Source organism: Rhea americana, unplaced genomic scaffold, assembly GCF_003343005.1.
Source record: "Rhea americana isolate MKP2758 unplaced genomic scaffold, rheAme1 scaffold_41, whole genome shotgun sequence".
In the NCBI taxonomy this organism is placed as follows: Eukaryota; Metazoa; Chordata; class Aves; order Rheiformes; family Rheidae; genus Rhea; species Rhea americana.
This window is the reverse complement of record NW_028186546.1, coordinates 5,168,896-5,195,314: the sequence shown is the minus strand read 5'-3', so window position 1 is coordinate 5,195,314 and position 26,419 is coordinate 5,168,896. Positions and strand designations below refer to the sequence as shown.

Below are 26,419 nucleotides of genomic sequence, written 5' to 3'. Positions count from 1 at the left end.
CCCAACGCCTTGCCTAGCGGCACCTCTCTTTGGGCAAAGCAGGAGTTTGGCTTAGCGGCCTGGGCTGAACGCAGTTAGGGGTGGGGAGGTCGGGGAAGGAGTTGAGGTTAAGYTACATCCTCGTTGGGTCCATAGCACACAGAGAGGTACACAACYTTTCCTATCTATCCAACCGACACAAACTTTTGAAAATCTTCTTCCAGGGTATTCTGGAGTCTACCAGCCTGTTTGAATCACTAGACAGACATTCACATGTCTGTGGCTCAGCCAGAGGAGCCCGGGGCGCTGTGAGAGGTCTACACTATGATTTGATCAGTTTTAATGATTAAAGAAAGAAAACATTACAAACAGAACCCAAAAGGCATTCCCCCCRCCCCGGCCCCATGCATATCACTGCAAAGAGAAAAGCAGAAGGACTAGCAGGGAGGGAACTCAAGCAGGAGAAGGAGAATATAGTGGTTGCAGAAGAGGTTTCCACAGTGCTATTCATTATTTTAAAGCCGTCATCACCATCTCTCCACAAGACACCAATTTTTTCTTCTTTTTTTTTTCACAACAGAAAGAGTATTTGAGACAGGAGAAGTCAGTCGGTTCAGCTGTCCACCCTCGGCCCTGCAAAACCACAGGACGCTCTCCGTATTTCCACCTCCGCCGCGCCGGGAATGACATCAGCTCGGCTCGARGGGGCCAGCGGGCCAACACAAATAACTGTTACTGACCAAGAGCGCTATTGCAGGGAATATTTTTGGAACCATCCACTGCATTCCTCCAAGTCCCCTGCTTCCTAGTGCAAACATATCCCAGCCTAAAAATTCCTCACATTTTCTATGGAGTGTTTCCTTTGGGCTCGCACAATGGGGCTGTTCTTCGGCTCAGCAGCGCTAGCGTGCTGGAAAATAAAAATCTTGCTGCACTAAATAACCCTAAAGGCAACCACAGGGGCCACAGTGTTATTTTTAGGTGAGAAAAATGATGAAGAAGGCAATGGAGTCACCACAGAGTTACCTTGCACTGGCCTTTGCTGAACAAAAGGCTGAAGAGCTCGGTCTGCAAGGTGACAACGGGGGCTCACCTATGTTTGTGGCAGGGAGCCATGCTGGTCCAGGGGTTTTTCCCCATGGAAGGAAGTGGCCACGCTGTGCCAGTCCCTTCGGCTCCTGTGTCTGACACAAGGCCATGCTGGAAGCTTTTTCAAATGAAGATTTTTGGCAAAATGTGTATACTTAAAAAATACTCCAGGCTAAAGCAAGCAATGAAAAAAGCTCTTATTTCTTCTTTGCCATGCCTTACTTCCACTTTTTTTCCTCTCCTTCATGAAGAGAAAGTGGCTTTCCTTAACACTAATTTAAAAATAATGGCTTGATCTTGCAGGGAGACGTTGTATGTACCTAAATAATAACTCCACACTAACTCTGTTCTGTCCCAAGCAGGACTATCTACCCATTCTTGGTATGAATTTTTATTTGCATTTCTGGAACAACAGAGGCTACTCAACAGTAAATGTTTTATTGCCTAATCCTTTGTTTCTTTGCTCAGCTGCCCAGGTAAGAAAAAGCAATACACAGGAGAAACTAACAGGGGGCATGAACTAAGAGGCCACTTACACCCCGACGCTATGCATAAGCTTTAAAACTCCCTGTACCTTYCTCTCCCTCTTACTCCTCCAGCCCTTTATCAACTTCATCGGTTGCGATTGCAAAGTCCGGGACTTGTTTTCTGCACGGTGCCCAGCAGAATGACTTCCCAGTCCTCGCTGAGCCTTAAGCATATCCTCATTAGAAATTATTATTTTTTAAAGGCATCTATTCTAGATTCGCTGCACATTCACAAACCAACTAGTTGCCGCAAAACTGTTTTCAAACACAGGCAGAGCTAAGCAAATTCACCCTTTGGGGTGTTAAAACTGAGGGACAAGGAACTGGCTGGGGAAATCAGTGTTTAGGTGGAACTAATTAGCAATGACTAAAACTAAATGACAATGTAACCCATAGCCCCCTTGTGGGATATTCAAAAATGGCCGAAGCGTTTCAGAGMCTTGCATTATCTGCTGGGTCTAGTGCTTTTGCAGCTCAGATAAATCAGCATTTTCAACCACAGCATTCAGCCTATTGCCCTGTGGAATAATTCTACAGCTCCTGATGTCCAGAGATACAGAGGCACACAGAATATGATATCTTTTACTAGGCTAATAAAAATCAGAAAGTACGCTGTATAAATTTTATAGACCTCGARGTCTATCTTCCGTAGGAGGAAATTGGTACTTCGGACTACTGTCAGTACCACCACAGGGAGAAAGATATTCATTGGCTGCTTTGGAAAACCCATTAGATAGGAGTCCAGCAAAGCAAAATATCATTGTAAACATATCTGAATCTTTTKTCTCTGTGGAGTCCTTGCACATCAGGGTTTTGACTTGTAGCTTAATACCCATACAGTCACAAGGACCAACCCAAGGAAAATAGCTCTGCCTCCTCAAGCCTACCCTAGCAGGCAACTGCATGCTCTCAGCCTGAGAAATGCAACGGCCATACGGATCTGGCTCGCAGCTCCTCTGCCTTGCCATGGTGCCTGCTCCGCGCTACGGGCCGATCTGCTGGCTCCCTCCAGCTAAGCCAGCCTGGGAGCGTTTGGAGGACAGAAGGTACATACTCTTTGCAGATAGTCCTGCTGGTTCACTGAGATGATCTGGGCAAGTATCGTGCACCATTGCCGAGATGCACTGGCCACTGGGACACTACTGTGTCACCGAGCACCCTGATGTGCATCAAGCACAAGGTGTTGCTCTTGCCGAGGCAGGGACAAGAGAGCGGTTACCTCAACGCCTTCTAAACGCATTTCAGGAGCAACTGCCAGAGCCAAGAAGATCCACATGGATTCAGCCTTCCCACAGACTGGGGGAGGCAGGATGAAAAAGCAGGGGATAGAGACTAAGGGAGAGAAGGAAAAGATTCATGGGATTTTCCCCAAAGAAACTGGGGAGATGAGCTAATTCTTTACAAAGCTGAATGTCCTGGGAAGAGGTGGGTAAAAAGATTGTGTTTTGGTGGGGAATAAGGGCCTTTCTTATTGCCTAATTGGTAAAAGCAGGAAGAATCTGAATATCAGAGTCGCAAAGGAGAGACAGCTTGTGGCTTCCAGCAGAAACCATGAGCTACAGAAGAGAGCCCAGCAGAGGYGACCTGGAAGTCCAAAGGGACACCAGCAAGGGTTTCAGATCACCTCCAAGTTGTGACGCTTCTTGCACCAGGAGTAAGTCACTCAGGAGACCAAAACCTACCATCACACCCTTTGCTCCTACAGTGACCAAGGAGGTCACAGACATGAGGGTAACATGAGCACAAGTGAAAGCTGAAAGGTACTTTTCCTTCAGCCATGAGGACAGTTAAGTTGTGTTGTACAAAAATCGGACTCTTGCCAGGGTAAGCAAGCCATCCTTGACCTTTAGGAGAACCGTTCCCCAGYGCTTTCCATTTCACTCACCATGGAGAGCACTGACCACTTTCCACTTCAGCCAAGCCTCCGGGGAGAGATCTGCTGCAATTCAAGACAGACAGATATTTGTTGCAACCAGCTTCCACTTACATAACCTCAGACTTAGTCCCAATTTAATTAGCTGATTTTCATTGTTTCCAGCAAATGAGCACACAAAAACCCGCACTGGATTTGGAGAATGGAGTGAGACCGCAGAAAYCTCAAAATGTTTGGAGAAAATAGGGAGAAGAGAGAAACTGTAGGCCAAGTTCCCAATAGTATGGCAAGGACCTGTTCCTTTGAAGGCTATTTACAGACAGGATTTTTTTTTTTCATGGAGACCCTAAATTATCTGTCTCRAGGACAGCAAAGACTTCTAAGGCTTCCAGGCTTTACAAATGTTCACAATCTTAAAAAAATACTGATTCAGTCTTATTCATTCAAAGCCTTCTCTGAAGGGCACAGGTAACTGGAAGCAATTACACGCATACAAAAACAACAGTCATGTGGTATAGTCAGTTCCTCTTAACCTTTCTAAATTTTTCTTTCTAACTCTCCTACCCTAAAGCAAGCSCAGGCAGACCACCTGTGAACAAAAGCCTTTCTTCCCATAACCGCTTCTGATAGTTCATTTCAGTGTTTGTTACTTCCAAGGACAATTTCATGAACCTCAGCAATGAGAGGCCYTCTAAACCTCAAAAACACCTACTAGAACAATATTTAAGCACTGAGTGACAGCATAGCTCCAACTGCTGTTTGCCCTCTCATCTCCCATTGGCGTAAGCAGGACTTTACCACCAAACAGAATTAAGCCTCTTGGAAAGCACTTTCAAGTGGGGTGATAGTCTGATGCATGCTGTCCACAGTGGCTACCATTCCTTTAGTGAGAGTTAAGCACTAAACTGCTGTTCACGCCGTGAAAAGTTGCACTTGGCTGGCAAAGATGAATCACAGTTTCAGATGTACAGCTTGCTGCCAGAGCTCCTTAATTTTTGTCTGTAACTTCTCACCCAAGAGGATCAGCACGAAGTAGCCACAGTCTCACTGGGCGGCAACCTTGTGCCTAGCTCTCAGCCTCCCTCTCAGTCATATTCTCATGGTTGCGAGTGTTTTCAGTACAGCTTGAGCCTCTTACATCAAACCTGTAGCAGTTTTGGGACCATTAACCCATAATAAGCGAAGTGTTCAGCTCATGAAAAAACTGCTGTATTGTCTAGAAGGGTTTTGCTGGATGTATCCGTGAACACTGACTAGTTTCTCCTACGTCTGCATGGATGGATGGCCATATGACTGGTATCTAAATAAAGGCTACAGACTCAAACACCAATTTTAATGCAGTAACATGGAAGACTCTAGTTTAGAAAACCATGAAATCTGTGGTACAGCTACAGCTGCAAAATCTGACCTGTTCAGAAACAAAAGTAATTCGATGGAAGAAATGGGTATATACACACGTGTGTGTATACATGTATATATACATATATATACACATACATACATATATATATATATATATGAAAAAATATACATGGGTATATCAACAGATATCATCTTGATTTCTTGTTGGAAGGGACTCTAGGGGTGCCACAAGAGGGAGAGGTAGGGTTGAAGGCAGACCAGTAAATATTTTATGCAAAAAAGTAAATATTCTCGTGCTGTTCAAGTCGAGGGTTTATTTTTCTGGCATTGTGAGATTACCTTCATCTAACTAATCTGAAGTWTTCCATCTTCCTTCTTTAGGCCAGAGGAGCCCTTCAGGCAGCAAACTCCCTAGGACCAAAGATGAGGTCCTGGTATCAGTCCAACAAATCCACAGGAGAGAGAGGCAGCCCCAGTGTGGCCTGCATTAGTGAGATGAGAATCCCATCCTGACTGTCCAGAGGAAAAAACAGAGGGTGTCTCTTCAGCCCAGCTTTAGTTCTGGTTTCTGTGCTAAAAGATGGAACAAACAGATCTGGCTCATGACTTTGACATTTGCTCTGCTATCATCATCAGCCCTATCTGATAGGATGACACTACTTAAGCTGTGGTAGCCAGAGGAAATCCAATGCTAAGGAAATGGACATTCATTTAATGTTTATCTAGGATCTGCTCCACCAATGAATTCCAGATGTTGGCTTTAATTGTCACATTCTGGTATGCTTAAGCAGCAGGAGTTCGTAAGGCTGATTTGTAAATCAATCTGGCAGACTCAGACTGAATCCCATCTTTGCCAGTTTTTCTAAGTAAGAAGATTCTCTTAAAATATTAAGTACTTAACGTGTCTGCAATACAAAAGGAAGGAAAGATTTTTTAAAATATCCCTCATCCGGTGTTTTTATCCTTTCACTCTCCTTCTCTCCTCCACTTCCCCCCTGCCAAACTGCAACACTAGCCAGGCCCCTCAGAGGAGGGCAACAAATTCCAGTAGGCCTACGGATAACGAGGCCCCGTGGGCCAGGTATTGGGGAAGTAACGTGGGCAGAGCACCCTGCTCCTGACTCTCAGCAGCTGCACCCACATTTCTTCTGAGCAGCTCCACTGCTTCCCCACCCCAGCCAGCAGCAACCGCACACAACCGCATGCATGGACTACATCCAGCACTAGTGTTCCCGATACTTGAGCCCAGAGTCTTATTAAGGAAAAAGGAAAAAAAAAAAAAAAGGGGGGGGGGGATTGATTACTGTAACTTTGGGATTGTCACAGGCCCCAACTTCCACGTTCTCATTAATTTGTATTTCACAATTACGGTAGTTTCAGTCCATATGCAGAGATGATCTCTGAATCCCAAAGCATTCCACAAGCTCTCAGTTAGACACAAACAAATCTTGCAGTCGTTTTATGCTCCAAAAAATGTTCATACAACAGCAGAAGGTGTCTGACTGGTGTCATTGGGGATGCTTATTGGRATGGCCAAGTAACCTGTCAGGTCTTGCTTAGAAGAGAGAAAAATAYGTTAAAAGTAGCTTCAGTTTCCATATTATGTCCTACTCATTAGGACAGAGATTCCAGCTTATTAAATCTGCTTCAGAAACCTGTTTTTCCAATTTCCTTTTAAAACACTCACTCCCGAGAAAGCACCTCTGTATTCAATACACGTGAACCTTACTTACATTCTCCTAGGAATGTGTGCTTAGTACATACATTTTTCAAAAGGTGTCACTGCATGTTTAGGTTGGGTTTCAAAAGCTTTCAGCATTGGCAATACTCATTTCATGGAAGTTAATGGGAATATTTCAAGAGAGGTTGACTCAGCCTCGGCTGAGCGCTTTTGAAAACCTCCTCTTTATCATCCATCTTTGCTGGCTCCAGAGATAAAGTGCTGTAAGTTCAGTTTAACATCCTCCTTTAAAATTACAGACCTATCTGAGGGAATCCACTCCTTCCCACATTAAAGCATTTCGCTCATGGTCTGAGTCACGCGGGATCTGAAGAGAGCCTTGAGAAAAGCCGTGCCTAAAATGCTCCCATTACTTTACACAGAGTGGGGACCACAGTATTGGCAAAGAGATAGCCAGACCACATCAGCTTAGCACTGGATTAGCACTTGAGGACAGAGAAGAAATTTCCCTGTGTTACTGTATCACATCCCCCCCAAAAGCCGAGATGCAGTGAGCAGGCTTGGAGCTAAGCAAGACATAAAAGCMACGCCATCCCAAAGAGCTAAACTATTATCACCATGCACCCCGCAGAGCTGGGGCGGCAGCCGGGTAGCATGCCGCATCTGAACGACATAAAGGCGGCTCTGAACTCCACGAGGGAATAAGCAAATTGCTTATCACCTCCTAGCAAAGAGACTCCCAGCGCTAGAGTGCTGAAAAAGCTGGTACAGGGCTCCAGGGAGGTAACCGACAATAAGAAGAGCAATAATACTGTAAAAATACTGTAAAACAGGCTATGACAGAAAAAAACAGCAAGATGTGCAGGCAACTTGTTGGTTCTTATTCTCTATGGTTGATAGTATTTCTGTGGTCCATAGAGCAAGTGCAAAGATACAATAGATTTGAAGTGCTTTCTCCAAATACCAGTTAATCTTTTCCAGAGTTTGCCCTTCAGGACATGCCAACGTGGCCTTGGAGGAGCAGGGCCTGCTGTCACAGGAGCTGCAATATTCCCTCCCCCCCACTGCAGATGCTGAAGGACAGCAAAAATGTCCCTTGTGAGCCAGTSAGTGTGCAGCCTATCTTCCTGTTAAACATGGAGCTCTGGATGCAAAAAGGCCACTAATTCCTGAGAAGAGGTAACACGGGTCAAACAAACAACTAGCACCAACCACATACAGGCATAACTTCAGTACTTGTGGTTCACAGTTTAATTTAGAGCTGAATGTGTCCATGACCTTGGTTTTGCCTAGAACAAGGGCAAAATGCATCCAAACTGTTCCTGGCAAAAGGATGGGGAGAGACACAGGAGTGCTGACAATACTGAGGATGCTGGGTGGCCAAATTCCTTTCTGATGCAATTCCACTGATCTGCCCCAGAAAGCCATCGGCCTTTTGCCTGTTTATCATGGCGAGGTTTCAAGGGGCCATCGTGGAATTTTCTCTCATTACCAAGGACAGCGCGCCCGGGGAACAACCTCTATTTCTTGAAGACCACATAGACACGTTTTTAAAACGGCCAGGGTTAAAGAGTAACGCTGCTGCTTGGCCACCTCCCAGTATGTTCTGAAAACCATTCTGGAGGCAACGGGCTGATGGAGCCCCCAAAGATGAACCCAACTGATCTGCCAACACAAACAAGAATATGMATATATCAGGAGTAAGCCTGCCAGAATGGATGAAAATACGCCTAGCACGTCGCTTGCATTTCAAGCCGGGGCACAGACTACCTTMTTAAAATTCACCTTCAGTACTATTCACTTTGCACACTAGCCACAGCTGAAGGCTGCTGCRTCACCTGTGCCTCCATGAAGGAAAGAGATTAGCAAAGCACTGTTCAAACCAAAGCAGTTCACAAGAGACCTTGCTGAAACCACCTCTCGGCTTCGAATTCCCATAACTTTCTCTTGGCGTGGTGTGTTTCTCCTGCCAAAGCACATAGTAGCTACCAGGAGAAGCTGAAGTGGGCTTGCATTTGTCWGGAGACATTGCAAAGAGAGAACCTGGGGCTGTGCTGGGGACTGGAGAGGCGTCATCCCTCTCCTTCATTAAGATTCCTGGGATTTCTCTGGAGAGAGCCACTGGCAGGTCTGGGAGATCCTCCCAGCCTGTCAAATGGATCCAGTTCCCTTCTCAAATTCCCTGACAGTGAACCAGGAGAACCATCACAAGCTCTTCTCTCTCCCACCAGCTGCATGTCTAACAAGGATGAGATGGAGATCTTTGTTTACTTTGGCAGGAAGGTCATTGTAATTTATTTTAGCTAAAAAAAAAAATCACCAACTGATAYGGCTTCCCTTAAGAGAAGAAACATCTACTACTAGATGAAAGAAAACTCCACCAAGAATTTGTTGGTGGCGCCTTGTCCAAATCAAAATAATTTTGCAATAGAGGACTGAAACCCAAATGTTGCAAAGCCCTTTGTTGCCAGTCAAGCAGAAAACTGAAGCACATGCTCAAGTCAATAGTTCTACTGACCTTACAAAATTTTGTAGAGAAACAATGAATTGGACGAAAAATAAAAATGGCATTAAAAGTCCTATGCATCATTTGGATTGTGTAATAAACTCAAATTTAGTCGCTCGTTTGCATGAAGAAATCAGAAGACCATCTATAGCCTGCTTTATTCATCCTAGAAGCTTTGCAGCCTATCTATAAGACAAATATATACACCCAGGAGCACAKAGATACATAGCAAGATGAACGGAGAGAAGAAAAGAAGAGAGACATCAATTGCCTTTGTTGCACTGGATCTTTCTTCATGGAAAATAAAACTATTTGCTTCCCTTTAATTTTCTTGAAATATTTTCTGCGCAAAACTATTAATAATTTAGGYGGCAATTAAACAACAGCATTGTTCTTACTGTTTGTGCCCATGTTGTTCTGCCACTTGCAGTAATTTAAACAAGCAAGAAGAAATCACAGACAGATGCACTGTGCAGAGGACAGATGTGCTGACCCTTACAGTGCTTTAACAGCTCAGCTCGCAGGGTATGTTTATGTTCCTCGCTTTTACTGCACATTAAAAGAAGGTCCTCTTAAAACGATTAATTTGAGAGCTGCAAAATACATCATGGGAGCAGAAAGCGAAGGGATAACATCTATGTTATCTGACTCCTTTTACTGCTTGCAGGGGTTTTATTTCTCCTCCTTTTTACGTGGCTTCAGTGAGAGCAGGGTCCTGCCCCATCAGCGCAACTGGAGTAAAACTGATGTTTTACGGGTGGAAACGGTCCAAGGACGGCGGCTCACGCTCTTCGCACGGTGACATCTCCGCCTCCGCGCGCGGCGGCGGTGCTGCTCACAGTGGCCGCGGAGCACCTTAAAAAGCAGCGCAAGCTGACAGCGAAAATAAACGACGTTTGCAGCACTGCTGGAGTCTGGCAGCCCTTAACAAATACAGCAGCGTCTGGGTGTTAAAATACATAAATCTGTCATCGTTACTGGGCTAAGGGGTCGTCATCCTATTCACAGAATAAAAGAGCTGTGCATAATCAGTAGGGCAGGGAGTTCAGAACAAAGTACGCCTTTTACAAACTCTCAACTGCTGATAGATGGATGTTTGCAGGGGACTTAATGTCTTTAACAGGGTATGTTTGAGAAGGAGTGTAGGTTTCAGAACTCCTGGGATTAATGTTTTTTTTTTCCCTCTTCTTTTCCAAATTTATTGCCAAGAGTGGATAATGTAAACACACCAGTCTTCTGACTATGAAACCCACGTTATTATAAAGCAAGAAGAATCAAAGTGCTCCTGCACAATGATATTATTCATCAAGTACAACACAGAATATGTTCTTTCTCTCATCAAACAAAAATAAATTGGATTTAAAAATAGGTTTATACACTAATTGCCAGAAGGGTTCTTTTTTTCTTTTTTTTCTTCATCTTTTTCTTCATGTGGATGCCAAAGACAGCACAGGAAAGGTAGAAAACCAGACCCTACAGAAGCACAAAAATACAGCTCCTCAAAAACCATACATTTTAACAGGCAACATACTTCCACGTACAGATAGAGAAGCAGCACGCATGTGAGCAATGGTGTATGCATGTGTACGTGCATTTACACATAGAGTCTCCAAAATCAACAGTCAAGTCACAGCTTATAAACTAGCCCAACCCGGTGCTGCTCTCTCTATAATAAATATTATGTGCTGTGCTTTAATTTACAGGCATGCCTTTTGCGTATTTCTGAGTTAACAGATACTCCCAYGACTAAAATTGAGCAAAAATTCACCATCTCTGGGATGAGTGATAAACTGAGCATGTGCTTGGCAAACCAAGGAGAGAGGTGCTGTACGACAGCACTGGTGAGTTGRACACACTGCTCTCCAGGAGAGACCTCCTAGAGACACTGTGCCCATGAAGTTCAACCTACCTGTGTTCACCCATGGCACCCACTTTGATCAGCRGGGTTATTACTACCACAGACGGGATAAGGAGGCAAAAGCCATGCTAAGCCCTTCACTCCCTGGATATGGCAAGAAGGAAGAGGGGTGGAGTAGAGGTGGCAGGAGAAGGTGAGTMCAGTAGTTGTTGAAGGAAACCTAACAGGAAGATCCTGCTGCTCTAGGAGGATGGTCATCTTGGAGGGCCAGCAAGACAGCAGGTATCTCAAACGCACCAATAACCAGGTCTGTGATTAGCGGGATGGCCTCTCATTGCTTTGGGTACTGGTCATTAACCACAACTTTAACTAAGTTCTGTAGTCACACCAGACCTGGGCTGGTAATCTAAGGCCTCCTCCTCTGCATGCCTCCTTTGTGCATACATACATCCCATCTGCTTGGACCAGGAACTGCACTGGCCTTTAATAGAAATGCAGCTACTTCTAAGCCTTATGRACTAGTAGATGTGGTCAGATCAGCTGCTGTGCACCACAGCATCRCTCTGTTAATGTGGGCTTAGATTCTGGACCAGCATTGGTATGGAGGATTACAACAAAGAAGCCTTTGATTAAGGCAAAAGATGTTTTCAGCCTCAGACATACTGCTCAAAAAAAAGGTAGCATGTATGCTGCAAACCAGTTGGGTCCACGGCTAATTCTATTAATATCATATAACAGAAGGAAGCCATAAACTGGCCAGATCAAACCTGCTTTTAATGTCAGTCCGCCTGATGCGGCGTATTGCTTTCACACCCAAACAATATTCGCTCAGCAAACAGGGCTGCAGTGTGCTGTTTGCATGGGTGTAGCGGCAGCTACACACTCCAAAGCATCTGCAAAGGATTGTGGGCTAAACGCATCCATATGTCCTGCACGCCTTCAATTTACACTGGCTGCAGCTCTGGTTTGCCGCAGTCTACCACAGGATGGAGTAGGGGGGGAAATTATATATACATACATATATGTATGAATTTCATGCTTACATCCATGGAAAAAAATCTTTTCATTTCCTTTAAATCGTGAACAGGTGTTGTCACCTTCTTAACTTGGCTTCTATGCTACAGCTTCGTGAAGGGAAAAAGAAATCTCCCCAAAACAGTGAGGCTTTTGTTAGCCAGAACATGATGTATTGATAAGCGAGCTGTAAAGTTTGTTATAAAATCAAATGAAACTAATAAAACCTATCAAAGATCTTGTAAAAACTGTGGACATTATATCGTATTAGCACTGAGCTACATTATAGATCTGGCGTTGGAAGGAACAGGAGTGCCAGCCACTTGTGATGTTTTCCATCCTCTCACACCCCTTCATTGACAGCCATCGGTTGAACGGCTTCCTGCTACATTTTTGATCAGTGTCATTTCTAAGACAGTTATAGTTAAAACTGGCACTCACATAACCACCTCTCTGTGCAGAAAGAGCTTTCCAAGAAAACATATTATGGGCTACTGTGACATCAGCTTAGCATAATGCCCATCAAAACGACTAAAATTAGTGAAATTGGTTTTTTTCCAGCAATCAAGAAATATTCACCTTTTCCTTCCGGAGTATTTCTCTTTCCTTTCCTCTCTCAGGACAGTGGACATTTCTCTAAACTAAACATGCAACACATCAGGGCAGGTTGTTTGTCAGACTTTGACCAGACTCTCCAAACAAGGAGGAAATGAAGTGCCGTTGAAATCCCGGGGAAGAGAATACCTAATCTGTTGTAGGTGCCTTAACATCCAGCCCCATACGCGAGTGCTGTCCCTGGACCCCAAGCTCGCGCAGGGCGTGTATCTTTATGCCTGTGCAAACAAACATGAAGAAGGAAGAGCCCTCTCTGGGGATGAATGTGCTGTTAGTCGGTGATGAGTCACTTCCACTGGAAAAGGAGCTTCAGTTCCAACTGAGAACTTGATGTGTTTAGCTATGAGTTTAAACCGAAATAGGAAAATGCATTGAATGTGCTGAGCCCTTCAGATTCCTCCAGCCAACGGGCTCAGTTCTTGCAGGCTGCCACATCAGATCTCCCGGTGCCTGAAGGACCTGATGCCCAGCASGCGGAGGTGCCTCCGTGCAGAAGATGGTGATGGCCCCGGCATGCCACACAGCCCGCCGCCAGGCAGTCCTCGCGCCATGGCTGTGACCACCAGGCCTTGAGGAGCGAATTGAGGATCCCCTTTTCTGCTCAGCTCCCAAATACCAAAAACAAACTGAGTTTTAATTAGCAACATAACCATTACTAAGCATCAACAACTATGGCCAGATCTTCATCTGGTGTTAATCAGGCTGCACACGCACAGGAGGCCACCAGCGTAGATCCAGCTGCTGGATTGGGACCTTTACAAATTAAACATGATAACTTTGTTACTGTTTATTGTCACAAGGAATTCTTCATTTCCATAGAACAACTGACTAATCATCATTAGTCATGATTATATGTTTTGCGATTGTGTTAACGGTCCCACGCTGCATGGGCTACCTCTCACACTTCACGCTGAAACAAATGTGTTAAAGGAGCAGTGCTCACCCCATACCACGACTAGCGCAAGCTAAGCCACCTTATTCTCAAAGGCAAGTACTGTACCTTTTCCTTCTTCAAGAGTTGACTCATTGCAGTTTCTGCTCAGCGTTAGCAGTCCCTTGGCGCACACATTGCTGACTCAACCTTGATTCACATCTTATTGCTGAGCACATCTCTCTCTGGTCCCCAGAGYTTATTAAGAGGCAAAAACCCAAACATAAATGAATTTGTCATGGTTTTCCAAAATGGCTAGTGGCACCTGACTCTGGACTACAAATGTTTTCTCAGCTTTTGCACTATAAATGAGCTCTGAGACACGGATTGATGACTTCACTGGAGAACTGTAATGCAAACCATATTTTACTGTACTTGACTTTTTTCACACAGTATTTTCTACTACTATAAGCAGAAAAAAAGCACATTAGAATAAATATCCATTCAGACACTGCCATGATTTTTTTTTTCGGATACTTATGCTGACTGTTTAAAAAAAGGTTATTTTAATGCAAATTTTTCACACATGCCTGCTATCAAAGAGAGCTCTCTTTGGACAAGTTGTAAAAAAACCCAATAAAATAGCAGCTGGCTCAGCAGGAAAAAGCTACTTTAAAGATAAATCTTCTGATGTCATGAAAGATTCTTAAAGCAATCAATTGCAGCAGACAGACAGTAGACATTTAATAGTAAAATTGATTTGTTTGAAAGTGAGATGCAGTTCAGTTTCTGAGCAGCCCACCAGAGGCTTAGGACAAAAAGCTACACTCTTCCCTCCTGCTCTCTGCACCAAGACTTTACTACTCTGAATGCCAAAAGAGCTCAAGCTCTGTGGCTGCTCAGAGCAGCAGGAAGCAGGGAGGAGGGTACAAACTCAGAAATGATGGACTCTCTACCAAAATCTCTCTCCAAATAAACCCAAGGAGGAGAAACAACAAACACAGCAGCCAGTGATACAGAGCAAGAAAGAAAAGCACTGGAGCAGCTGTTTCTTGGACTTAAATGTTGATCTTTTTTGGAAGTTGAGCTGAGATGCACTCTAGCAAAAAGTATCTCCCTATAAACTCCCAAGGAAGTAAGAAACTACCAAGGCAGGGTCAATCCCGTCCCCYCTCTTGCATCTCTTTTTCTTTCCCACAGAAGCTAATAAAACCAATGCACACATAAGCAAATATAAACAGAGAGACAGTCTGAACTTTCATCACTTTGTTGAACGATGGCTGCAAGCTGACATGTTTACGGGGTAGCACCTGTAGCAATGGCCCCGTGCGTTGCAATGCTGGCACACCTCACAGGGTTTGGCCTGTAACGTTTCTGCAAGTGAAAAGCCCTCTGTGCTGTGCCTTAGTGAAAGAGGTCGTTATGCCACAGCATAAATATTTACTAATAGCCCTTCCTACAGGTGTTCCCGAACGATCTCCCCTTTAAAGAATGACCAGACTTCTGGAACAAGTGATACTGTTTGTTATTGCAGGAAGAGATGGTCACAGAGGTTGTGCAGTATTTCCTTATTATTTCAGTTTTCAGTTATTCACACCTTAGGTTAATCTCACCTATTTGGGCTAAGATTTCCCATGGAGGGCCTGGCGGCTGGAGCATGCGACGGCTCCGCCTGCCCCGAGCACCCAGCATGAGTACTTTGGCTGGCAGAGGGAAAAGCCCCGAAATGTCCTGCAGGGTGGTCACCCATAAGGTGAGAAGCACATGGGACTGGGAAACTCCTCCTCCAGCAGCTGCTGCACAGTGGGGCTGCCTGGGAAGCCCTTTGCACTGTGCCCAAGGTGGGTGCAGAATAATACTATCAATGCAATGAAGGAACTTTATATTCCTGCGTAACCCCGTAAAAAACTCAAGGATTCCATAATCAACCGTAAAAGAAAAGGATGAGCACTGAAGCACACAAAAGCTGTGAAATATAAGAATTACCATTGCCTGTGCRATCTCACAGTTTCTCCAAGCTGGCCATACGCACTCTGACACAGTCTTTAATTACACCAGCACATGCTATTTTTTTTCCACAGCACCCACCTCATTCAACACACGAGGTGGACAGTTTTCATATAATGAGCAGCTATTCAGTATTTCGTTTCTTCCTCTTTGGCCTTAGGCCTCCTTTTATAGCACCCTGGCAAAGAAGTTTTATTCTGCAGTAAAGAAACCGCAGGCTTCAACCAAGCATTTAAAAAAAAAACCAAAAAACAAAAAACAAAGTTACTATTCATACCTGTAGACTATAAACCAACTCCCCTGATTCAGCTGGAAAAAACTTTCAGTGGACAATCAGAGATAAGATTTTCACGGGCATCATTATACAAATAACTTTTAAGGGAGGTACAGCACATTTGTTTTGATGGGCTACAGATAATTCTCCACAATAAGGAACCATTGTACTTAATAACTGCAATGCTGATTTAATACTGATTAAAGAGGAGTTCCTCTTCCAGCATTTGTAAATCTGTCTGCAGTGTAATTGGCATCCCAAATCTTGTGGTAAGCCACAAAAACTATTAAGGCTGGCTAAGAGAGGAAATTGTAGTTTTGACTTATATTGGTTATCTGCTTTTACTGGCTTACATTTCATGGAGGGGTGTATTAGAGCAGGATTCCTTGGATCTTTAGGATCCAAGGCCTGCAGTCAAAGAGGATGGGGAAATAAGGAGGGCAGAAACCAATTGCTACCATCTGGGTTGGCAAAACCTTTGTCTGAGGAGGGAGATCAAAATAGCAGACTAAGAGGAGAAGATTCCCTTCCAGCACAGCAGCAGGAGGAGGCTGAATTAGGAAGAAAAGACTTTCCCAAGCACTGTGAAGGAGGAATAGTCTTTTAGTGGGATATTTAGAGTTTTAGGCTAAACGCTGAGCAACATCTCACATTTTCTGTGGTCTTGGATTAATCATCTGATCTTTCTTCTCCTCAGTTACCATCTGTAAAATCACAGCAATCCATCTCATTTGYGCACGCAGACTGCAGACTCTTCCAGCCAGACAGTGTGTAGGTATGTCTACCAGATGGGTACAGGCAGATCCRAGCTTGCTCTGCACTGAGCTGGTTGGTTGCAAGCAAGGTCTGCTACAAAAGCCCCGAAGTGACATGAGAACAACCTGCAAGGCAGACAAAGGAGCTCACCCCTGCCASTTCCGCCGGCACCCACTGGTGTAGGCATGTCCACGGGCTCTCGTTACTCATTTGTATAATGGCACAGATTTTTGTTGCTTCTCTACACTTTAATGGAATGTAAAGACTAATTAATAAGAGTTAAGATTAATAAGCAAAACTCCAAAATGTTTCAATAAGCAGTATTGAATGAATTCCAGAAACTAGTGGTCAGACTCCCAGAATGGTTTCATGCCAAATGGATTTTATTTTCTCAAGTACTGAAAATTAATGAATCATTTGACAGAATCCTTTTAAATCTGTCTTCTGTTCTACTCTAGATTTAATATCTTAACCACCTTGCTGGTGTCTGACACCTGTGGTTTATGTGCGTTTAGTGTTAGTAACAAAGCTGGAATAAGAGGACTTTTTCTCCATTGAAGAAGCGGGAGAGCAGCAGAGAAAGAAAAGGCCATATGGTTCAAAAGGCCACTCTGCCTAATCAAGTTTGTGCTTTCCGGAGCATAAACAAAACAGCTCCATCAATTTGATCTTCAGTCCTGAAATGGACACGCAGTTGGTTTAAAAACACTTCCTCCTTCTTGAAAATCAACAAAGGACCTTTCTCAATCAAAAGTGTTTTCACCAGGATGAACACAAGCATCTGGTCAAAGCCTTAAAGGTTTGAATCCTTTGGAAGAGTAGGTCAGTGATACTCGTGTGTTTACTTGCAAAGTCTGGCAAGAAAGATCCCAGAGGAACGTTTGATTGCAGGGGGGAAGTTTTCTAGTGAAGAGCAACWGGTTTAAAACATTTTGGGAACATGTCTGTGTCTCTGGAGATGAGGGACATAAAGTAATCCATCAGAAATGGTCTGAGCAACACCACCACACAGGAGTACGCTGCGTGAAAAGGAAGGTGAACAGAAGCTAAGAAATACTGTATTTAGCTAACATTARAAGAAGGACACATGGAGATGACTGATTACTCAGCCCACATGTCTGTCACACATTTAGTGTAAAGCTGCCCTTTTCTTGGCACTGGGTAATCAATATTTGTTTGCATAGGGCTCAATCTCACACCCACAGAGGCTGGTGGGAGTTTGCCATTTCCTTCCACGGCTGCCTGATGAGGCCCCGAATACCTACTGTTTGTGCCCAGGGCTTTCCAGTGCCAAATATAATGAACGCTATTGTTCTTGACACAATTTAACTTGATAATCCAATTTCCCTGAGCAACTGAATTAGAGCTTTTGCCTCAATCCTTCCTGAATGCTAGTCCAGCATTTACCTTGCATCCCCTGGCTTTTCCCTCTCATGTGTTTTTGCTGTGCTACCAAGAACACTCGAGGCCTCCTTTGACTCATAGATGCCAACGTGCCTCTGTCTCTTGGAGTAATGGGAGCCACTTGGGCCCTGAGTCTTACAGAGGGTGCTGGTAGAGGACACAGAAGATTAAAGACTTTGGTGACCTCCTGATCCTAAAGAAGTAGAAGCAGGGCTGAAGCAAGCTCCTATAACATTCCCTTCTGCTAATCAGTCAGGAAGGACCAAGTCACTTCCAAAAGGGGTTACAACCATCTTTATAGACTATTTCCACTTTATCATTTCTGTACAAGGTAGCAAAGAGGAGGATGAACATGCATAGGAAAGAGATGAATGAGGAAAATCAAAACTGTAAACTGCATGTAAGTTGTATGTCAGCTTTTACACATCGTCCTACTGATGCTACAGGAGTCTCACAGGAAGAGGGCTTCCCTCACTTAAGCATCTCTTTCCTGATAAGACATTTATGTTCTGGTCTCTCTTCTGTAATGGCTCTGCAACAAAGTGCCTTCTCCTAGAATCACCCTCTTACCAGATGACAATCCTCTATCAAGCAGTGCCAAGTGTTTGCTACATGCTCTGAACCCACCGCAGCCCCCGTACTGTGGAGGGGAAGGAAGAGAAAAATATCAGGCAAGTGCTAAGCAGCAGACAGCCAGATACTGGCCCTAAACTCTGTTCTCACTTTTACCTGTCTAAGTCCCCTGGCAGGCAGAACAGGGTGGCTTTGGGGACAGCAGGCTGCAGCTTGTTCCCTGCAAGTACCAGCCTGCAGTCGGGAAATGGCCAGGAGTGAGCAGCCAGGGATCTCTGGTGCTACAATCTCATCAATGAGTGCAATCTTCAGCCCCCAAATAAAAGGTAGCTGTTCTCTTGATGAGTAATTCCTAGTGTCTTTGCTTCCTCCATGCAAAAGGAAGCAAATTCAGCTCTCTGCAATGAGCTAGTCACTGACCTCGAGGTGGCCCCTGCCTCCTCACTCCCACACCCAGCACTGCCCAGTGATTCATCCTGCAACTCTATCCACAGGGAACYCGCTGCCTGCACCCCTTGGGGTCATTAACAAGCCTTTCAGCATTAGTGGTTTGCCTGAGAACATCAACCCATTGCTGAGGCTGTTGTCAGCTACACCGCAGCATCTCAGATGGTGTATCTGTTCCTTTGCCCTTTCAGTCCTGAGCATCTCACATCAAACCACCCCTGAGACTGTATCTATACTGTACCTATACCAACAGCACCTGAGCACTGCAATATAATCATCTATCATGTACCCTTTTTTCTGGGGGGAGGGGAGGAAGATTTCTCTCACACAATTTTGGCCAACCAGCTCTTGCTCAACTATGGTTTGGAAGTCATAAGATGTCAGAGGTCAATCACAGTAGGCACTTTGCCTCTGAAAAATCAGAGTTCTCAATTTTCCTTTCCCCATGTATCTCAGCCATGGAGTTCCAGATGCACTCCTGGTGCTCCTACAACCAAACTAACCTTGGCCAAATCTGTCCAATAAACCAGCTTCCAGTACAAGTGCTGGCCTCTGCTTTCCTGTATCCAAGTTACCAACTCTTCCCACAGCTCCACTGTATGCAGCTGGGCCCAGGCACCGTGTGATTGCACACCTCTGCAAGAGATAGCTCAGAAGATGTCCCTTTTTGAGGGGGATGCCAGGCAATGAGTTCCTTCCTCCRTTATCCTGTCTCCTTAGGGAGAGCCAGAAATGCAGAAACTGGTTTGGGCTGAGTCATAAGCTCTTTCCTGTGGGCAGGAAAAGCTACCTTTCTCTCCTCAGAGCAACATGTAGGGCTGCATGATTAGCACTTTTCCTCTCCACAGAGACTTTTGAGGGCAAAGAGCCATTTCCTGACACAAAGGGCATTCAGCGCTGTTGTTGGAGGATGAAGAGGGAACTGGACAGAATTCAAGTAGGGCCCTCATGTCTTATCAAGCAACACAGATCTCAGTAAGATCTTTTAGTTGTTTCAAACTGAAACAAACTTTATGGACCAAGTACTGCAAGAGACGATTAAGAAACAGTGAGCAAGATACATGATTTCATCCCACTTTGTACCCTTTCCCTTTGCCCCTTCAACATTCTCCACCACTCAAATTTCACCCAGTCTCTTTCCAGCTCCCTCAGCTAAGGAGCAACGAACACATTTCCACAGCAGCAACAACAGGAGACTCTCCGATTACCCAGCAGAAGGTTCTTCAGGGGGCTCATGATCACTCAGCCCAACAGGTGACCCCAAGACATGCTTTCTAGGCCAAGCAAGCTCTTTGGGGTAAGTCAAAATCATAGCAAAAGAACCCATGTCTCCAAGATGAGAGCTGAAGCTTTTTAAATCCTGTCTCCACCACGGAGATTTCTCAGGAACTGAGCATCCCTGAGTCATATGCCAGCTCTGAGCCTTGTTTCAACCTAAATATTATTGTTCCTGGAGACACCACTCTTTGTGAAAACTCAGTACATGGATTCCCCAGCTGTGCATTTTTATATGGATGCCTTAACATTTGTTTTGAGAACTATCCGGTTCCAACAGCAAACATAAAGATCAGTGTGACCTCCCCTTATCACACAGCTTTCCTGTGTGGAATTCGCTGCGATCTGTACCCTAGTGATTATTGCATCATTTCTGTTTATTTGTAACCTTTGGCACTCCGTAATCTTATCTGCCTGCAGCCGGCTGCAATGCAGAAGATGTGCAGCAACACAGCCAACTCTGGCAATCCTCAAACACTGGAATGGGCCAGTTAAGAGGGGAGGTCGGTAAATGATTAGCAAAGCAAATCTGCAGTCACTGACAGCTAGCTGCAAAGAAATCGCACTCTCCCTCTCCCCCAAAGCAGGTGAGACCTGGCTTTCCTCCAGCTGTACTCACCAATCACAATGAGGGTGTAGTTCACATTTGTGCTGCCAAAGCCATTGGTAGCTTTGCAAATGTACGTTCCCGCATCTTCGCTTTCCACCTCCTTGATTTTCAGCCCTTGCTGAAGGATTCGGAACCTTGTCCAGCCGCTGTGGATAGTCCGCCCATCCTTCATCCACATGGTGAGAGGTGGTGGGTCACCTTCCACTGGACACAGGAGCTTGATGGTCCTGCCTAATCTCACAGACTGACGGTGGATCACTTTATCGGCAATCCTCGGTGGGCCTAAGAAAAAACAGGAAGGGGAAGAGTTGTTATTGCTTTTTGCAGTAGTATGACACTGATTTAAAGGCTAATCATGAATCAGGCCACTACTACATTAACTGTTATATAAAGATATTGTAAAAGRTGATTACTAAAAATCACTTCCAACCAAGGCTAAAACTGCAAGTGATTACAGAGGGATACATCAAAAGAGATACTGGCCTGCGCAAGACCTGAAGCTGCAGCCTTGACCTCATTAGCAGCTCACGCTAACCAGCAGCTCTAACCAACCAAGGAATCTTGGCTCTGATTCTGTCTTCCTTTTCCAAAGTACCCYATTTTCCTAGCACAAGGAGCCCAATACCCAAACTGTTGGGTTGCAGTCGGTGGAACAACTGTAGTTGTTTTAAACTTAGCACCAATCCTGAAGGCAAAATTAGGAKCAGCAGTGGTACTTAAAACAAAACACTCCCTTCCCCTACACCCCGCAAAGAAAAAGTTATAATCCTTTCATGTTGTGTGTACAGTAGCTACTTTTAATAGTAACCAGATGGGCTTTATCTGAGATGTATACACCTGCAGTAGAACAGTTGTTGGACATTCGCTGGGGTATCCTTCTCTGAAGGACACAGCACAGCCTGACAGGTTAACATTGCAGGTATTGAAAAGAGGATATTTTTATACATTGTCTTGACAATCCTGTTGGTTTAATCTGATGAATAAACATTTGTGCTTTGAAATTATTTGTCATAATTTCATGTAAARCAGAGTGGCCCTGGAATGCCACAGAGTGAACACACTGTTTGCCACATGGTAACAGTACACACTTGGACAGGCCAACACTCAAGGAAAAGAAGTAATACGGACTCAAACAGTGGGAGCAGTCCCTTAGCTAATTCAGCCTGGAACTTCTTCCCAAAGCTCTGAAGTGTTAAAGCACAGTTTCTTTTTCCTGTATCTTTCTGCCTTTTCATTAGTCTMTTGCAGAAGTTCCCCATTAAAGCTGCAATAGTAATGCTTTTCCCAGAAAATTCTATAAATAGGTGTGATAGTAAATGTCGTGCTCTTGCTTAAAGACAAAACTTTTYGGTAAGGAGTGATGATGCTGACTTGCACCTAGACTTCACAAGAAGTCTGTGGGATTTGAAACTGCTTCTTCATATCATATTTCCGTTCCTAATATTTTAGAGGATTGGACCCACATGAGATAAGCTATGGAGCTCATGACACTTCCTCATGACTAATTCCTATTATTTCAATATCTGTCTGAATATTCCCCGACATGACTAAGGCAGTACGTACAGTCCAGCTCATGAATGACTACAGAGCTGCTGTCTCCATTACTCATGTTGAATAGCATCTATGAGTTTCACAGCTTTGCTGCTGAGCAGAAGTGTTTCCCAAGTTGAGAAAAAGGTCAGCAACTAGCTCAAAAGTAATGACTTAGTTTAGCTAAGAGCCTGGTTAAACCAAAGAGCTTTAGTTTGGACAGACTCAAGGTCTGATGAATTTTTGAAGTAGGGGTCTTGAGAGCACTTATTCTGAGAATAGTCATTCCTGGACAAAGATAACTACCACACACTCCTGGCACACCTTCTGCAGACACCTGCAGGAGAGGGAGTCTCGCAGGTAACAGTGCCTTCCCATGCTCCAAGGGAACTGGCAAAACACCATGAGAAATGTCTGCCTAAGCAGGGTTTTCTAAATCCTGCAATCCAGACTATTGATGTTCTCCACTTAGGAGATCTCCAGCCAACTCTGTGGATGGAAAGATTTGGACAATTATCCCAAGATGCTCTGAATGCTGATCTGAGGCAAACCTCATTCCTGATTTTTTTAAAGAGAAGATCCACCCACTCAAAGAGATTGTGTGTGTAGGCTTTAGTGAAGCAGAATTCACTGACACAAGGTGAGGATCCAGCCCCAAATTCTACTACATTTACATACTTGGCACTTACTTATATATATGCTTACTCAGACAAGTTCAGAGCCTTGTTAAAATTCTAGGTCAGCCCTTGTAGAGGTCCCTTCTGACTTGGAGCCCCACCAAGCCAAGTCAAACTTTATGTATAGTTTCATTGCAATCTATCTGAGAGCCAGGATACTACTCAATGCATATTCAGATGGCAAAACAGACCTATAATTAGTGCTGGGGAGAAATGTTTGGTGAAGGGCAAGTAGGGACAGAAGAGAGAGAGCACCCTCCTCCCAGCTTGGAAACCCTGCTGTAGCTCCTTCAAACCCCTTTTCCTTCCGACATTCAGGTTGACTCCTGACAAATTTTTAGACCTGGAGGAATCAGATAGTTTCCCAGTCACGTCATGTGCCTTGCTGGGGCAGGCAGCACAAGCAGCTCTCCTGATGGCACTGGAGTTGCCTCTGGATCTGTCACATGGTTGGGTCAGCAATAAGCTTGGTCCTCCTAAATGCCATTTTCCTTTGATTGACCTTTCATTCTGAGGAATTGTTGGATCACTCTCTGTCACAGGATCTATTCGCAGACCTTTTCGGCATTCAGAAAAGGGAGTGTTTCTGAGAGCCTTTCTGCTTGAAAAGACAAATGCCAGCATGGCCCTTCGCAGCCCCCTTCCCATTTGCTAGTCCTTCCAGTGCCTTTCTCAGGATGAAGAATAAATAAGTCCCTTTGCTTTATTTCCTGCTGTAAATGTTGTTGGATAGAGCTGCAGGCACTCCTCAGCAAGGTGCTATCCCAGGGCACAGATGCTAAAAGCTTCCTTCTGTTTGTTTGGTGCAGTAAATATTCCCATTTTATTATCTATCATCTTTATATYAATAACTTTCTGTGTAAGCAGTACTCTCTCTCTGGAATCAGTCCCTCTGCATACACCAGAGGCTTCAGAGGCCCTGGCAAACCAACGAGAGCTGGACCTCCTGTAGATGCTTATGGCAAAATCAAATGTTGATATCATCATGGATCTCTATCTCTTTCTAATACGCAGGCATCTCCTGTGTCTTGTTTCACTACATATTTGCTGAATCCTGCCTTGGGAGTACAATAGTGATGGATGAATGCTCTTCAAGTCAAGATACATTTTGGCACATCTTGCTGCTCTGTGCTGTCAGGATTTTGGGGGGAGGTAATGAAGAGGGGCATGAATGTGGTGGAAAAAGAGCCCTTCAGGAACACCCATGTGCACTGTGTGCAGAAACATATCCCCACTCTGAATCTGTGCATTGAAAATGCCCAGAACTGCTCATGTCCTGTTTAATTTCCAGGGCTGCTTTATGACAGCTCCATCCTCTGTTAAAGGAACAAGCTGCAGATCCCAAAGCCTGCCCCTAGCCTCCATCACTGCAGCACTTTGGCACTTCAGCAGGGGTGGGCTGACTCCACATTAATAATTCACCATGCTCAGGAACTACCAACTGGCAACCAGCCCTGCAAGGGACTGCATGCTGCAATGAAAACACGCTGAACACCCCCCTTTTTCAGCAGCACTGGTGGTACTGAGGGGAACTCAGCCCTCGGTAGCTACTTTAGGTGATGCTGCCTTCTAACATCGCTCTGTCACACTGGCTTGCTGAGCTCCCTATCCTTTCCTATCTCATCTGACAAGCTACTTGCAAGCCTATTATACATGCCTACGTATTACACAGATGTCCACCCATGCACCTTCCTCCTTCACTATGTTCCTTCTTTTCTTCCTTATCCTTTTGCCGTGTGTTAGATGACATAAGATACTTCTTCCTCCAAACTCTTCTTCTCTCAGCTCTCTCCCTTTGCACATGATTCCCAAGGCAAAGGGTTACAGGGGTCCCTCCCCAGCCCCCGGCTGCAGGGCCAGGGCACGTGCGCGCSCACAGCTGAGTGCACCACCGTGGAAGCAGAGCCCAGCGCTCAGTCCGTGGCCCTGGTGGTAGGATCCATTTCTCCAGCTGCTCTGAGCAGCAAACTCCCGGGAAACCACCTGCCGCTTCACCTACAGCTGCCAGCGAGGTAAAAATGGGCTGAACTCTGAGCGCTGCCAATGTCCCAGTGCTCACTGCCTCCGACTGCTGCCCTGTGCTCAAACCCAGCCTTGGAAAGCAGACGCAATTGCTGTCCAAGCAGTATATTCTCAGCCAGTGTCTCAGCCCCGTCACTCCTAGCCTCTCAGAGCAGGTCAGAGCTCATATCTAATGTATTTTGAGAGCAATATCATATAGTTGCTTGCTGCAGTGCTGCTCTTGCCTTGCTTGTGGGTTGTGCATTAGGGCAACACAAGAACTAGGTARCAACCCCATGAGGGACTGTTTTAAAACCTGAAATCTGACAAACATTCATATTGTAAAAGCCTGAATGCAYGTATCTACCAACATGGATTTTTTAATGCCAATAGATATCATCTTTCTGGGCAAATCCTGCTATCGTTACTCCCAGCTATTGGAGGGACTCCAAAAATTGCCCCAAGCCTTCACTTGAAGGCCAAGGTTGCAGATTGGGTCCTCTCAAGACAGAGCAGGAGACAGTGATGCTCTCAGGGCCTGGGTGGAAATCCTGGGGGAGGGATCCCTCTTCCATATTCCCCTCCATTTCTTTGCCATCAGGCAGAGTGCATAGAATCTGCAAGCACGGATGGTGCTAGAGACAGAGCGAGCCTCCACGCAGCATCTTGCATTAGGATGTGGGAGAAGTGGCCGAACCTGAGGTTCCAGGTAGATATTGCACCAAAATTGCCGATACAGATTTTCACACATTTTTGTAGCTGGARGGGAGAGGGGGAGTGAAAACAGCAACTGCTTTTTGCTCCTATTCTTGCAATCTGCCATTGCGCAAAGCCTGATCTCCAGSTACAGGGTGGTGCTCCCTTTACACCACCCCATGCTGGAGACAACAGAGCGGCTGACTTCCCAGCCCATGAGACCAGAAGCAACGGTTAGGAGAAATGAGGCCCCACCTTGGCACAAAAGCAGCAGGAGCTGATCTCCTTCGGCTCCTCGTCCTCGGCCCAATAATCTGAGAGAGCCATTTCTTAGTATTTCGGCCTCGGGTGAGGGGTGGGGTTGGACAGCCGTGGACGGGGCTCGGGAAGAAGTGAAGAGAATGCAGCTGCCTCCCCCCTGCGCCTGGTTGTTATTCTTTCTCCAAATACAAACTAAATATAACTTTGCCCCGTAACATTCAAATCATTTTAGTTGCTAGAAGGGATCATGCCTGGAGTTCCAAGGGCCAGGGTGCAATCAGGCTTAAAATATAATTTAAACAAGCCAGACCCTACATTTTCCACCAACTTATTTTCCTGCTCTCCATTTCCCCATCTCCAAATACATATAAATACACTCAGAAAGAAACCAACAGACGCAGAGAGATGCCAGGTTTTCTGCTCAAGATCATAAAAGCCCAATCAAACATTAACAAGGAAACGCTGTGATCACCTCATTTGTTTTAAATATTTCTGCTCYTATACATGCAGACAAGTGTGCAGATTTATTTGCC

At 45.0% G+C, this 26,419-nt stretch overlaps 1 protein-coding gene across 1 annotated transcript in view; it reads right to left on the bottom strand.

Moving 5' to 3' along the window:
• The window catches only part of FGFRL1 (fibroblast growth factor receptor like 1), a 168,901-nt gene that overhangs the window by 69,285 nt on the left and 73,197 nt on the right, over positions 1 to 26,419 (bottom strand). Inside the window, exon 2 of the mRNA XM_085314705.1 lies at positions 20,731 to 21,003. Coding sequence (XP_085170831.1) covers positions 20,731 to 21,003 — 273 coding nt within the window. The remainder of the gene's footprint in view (positions 1 to 20,730; positions 21,004 to 26,419) is intronic.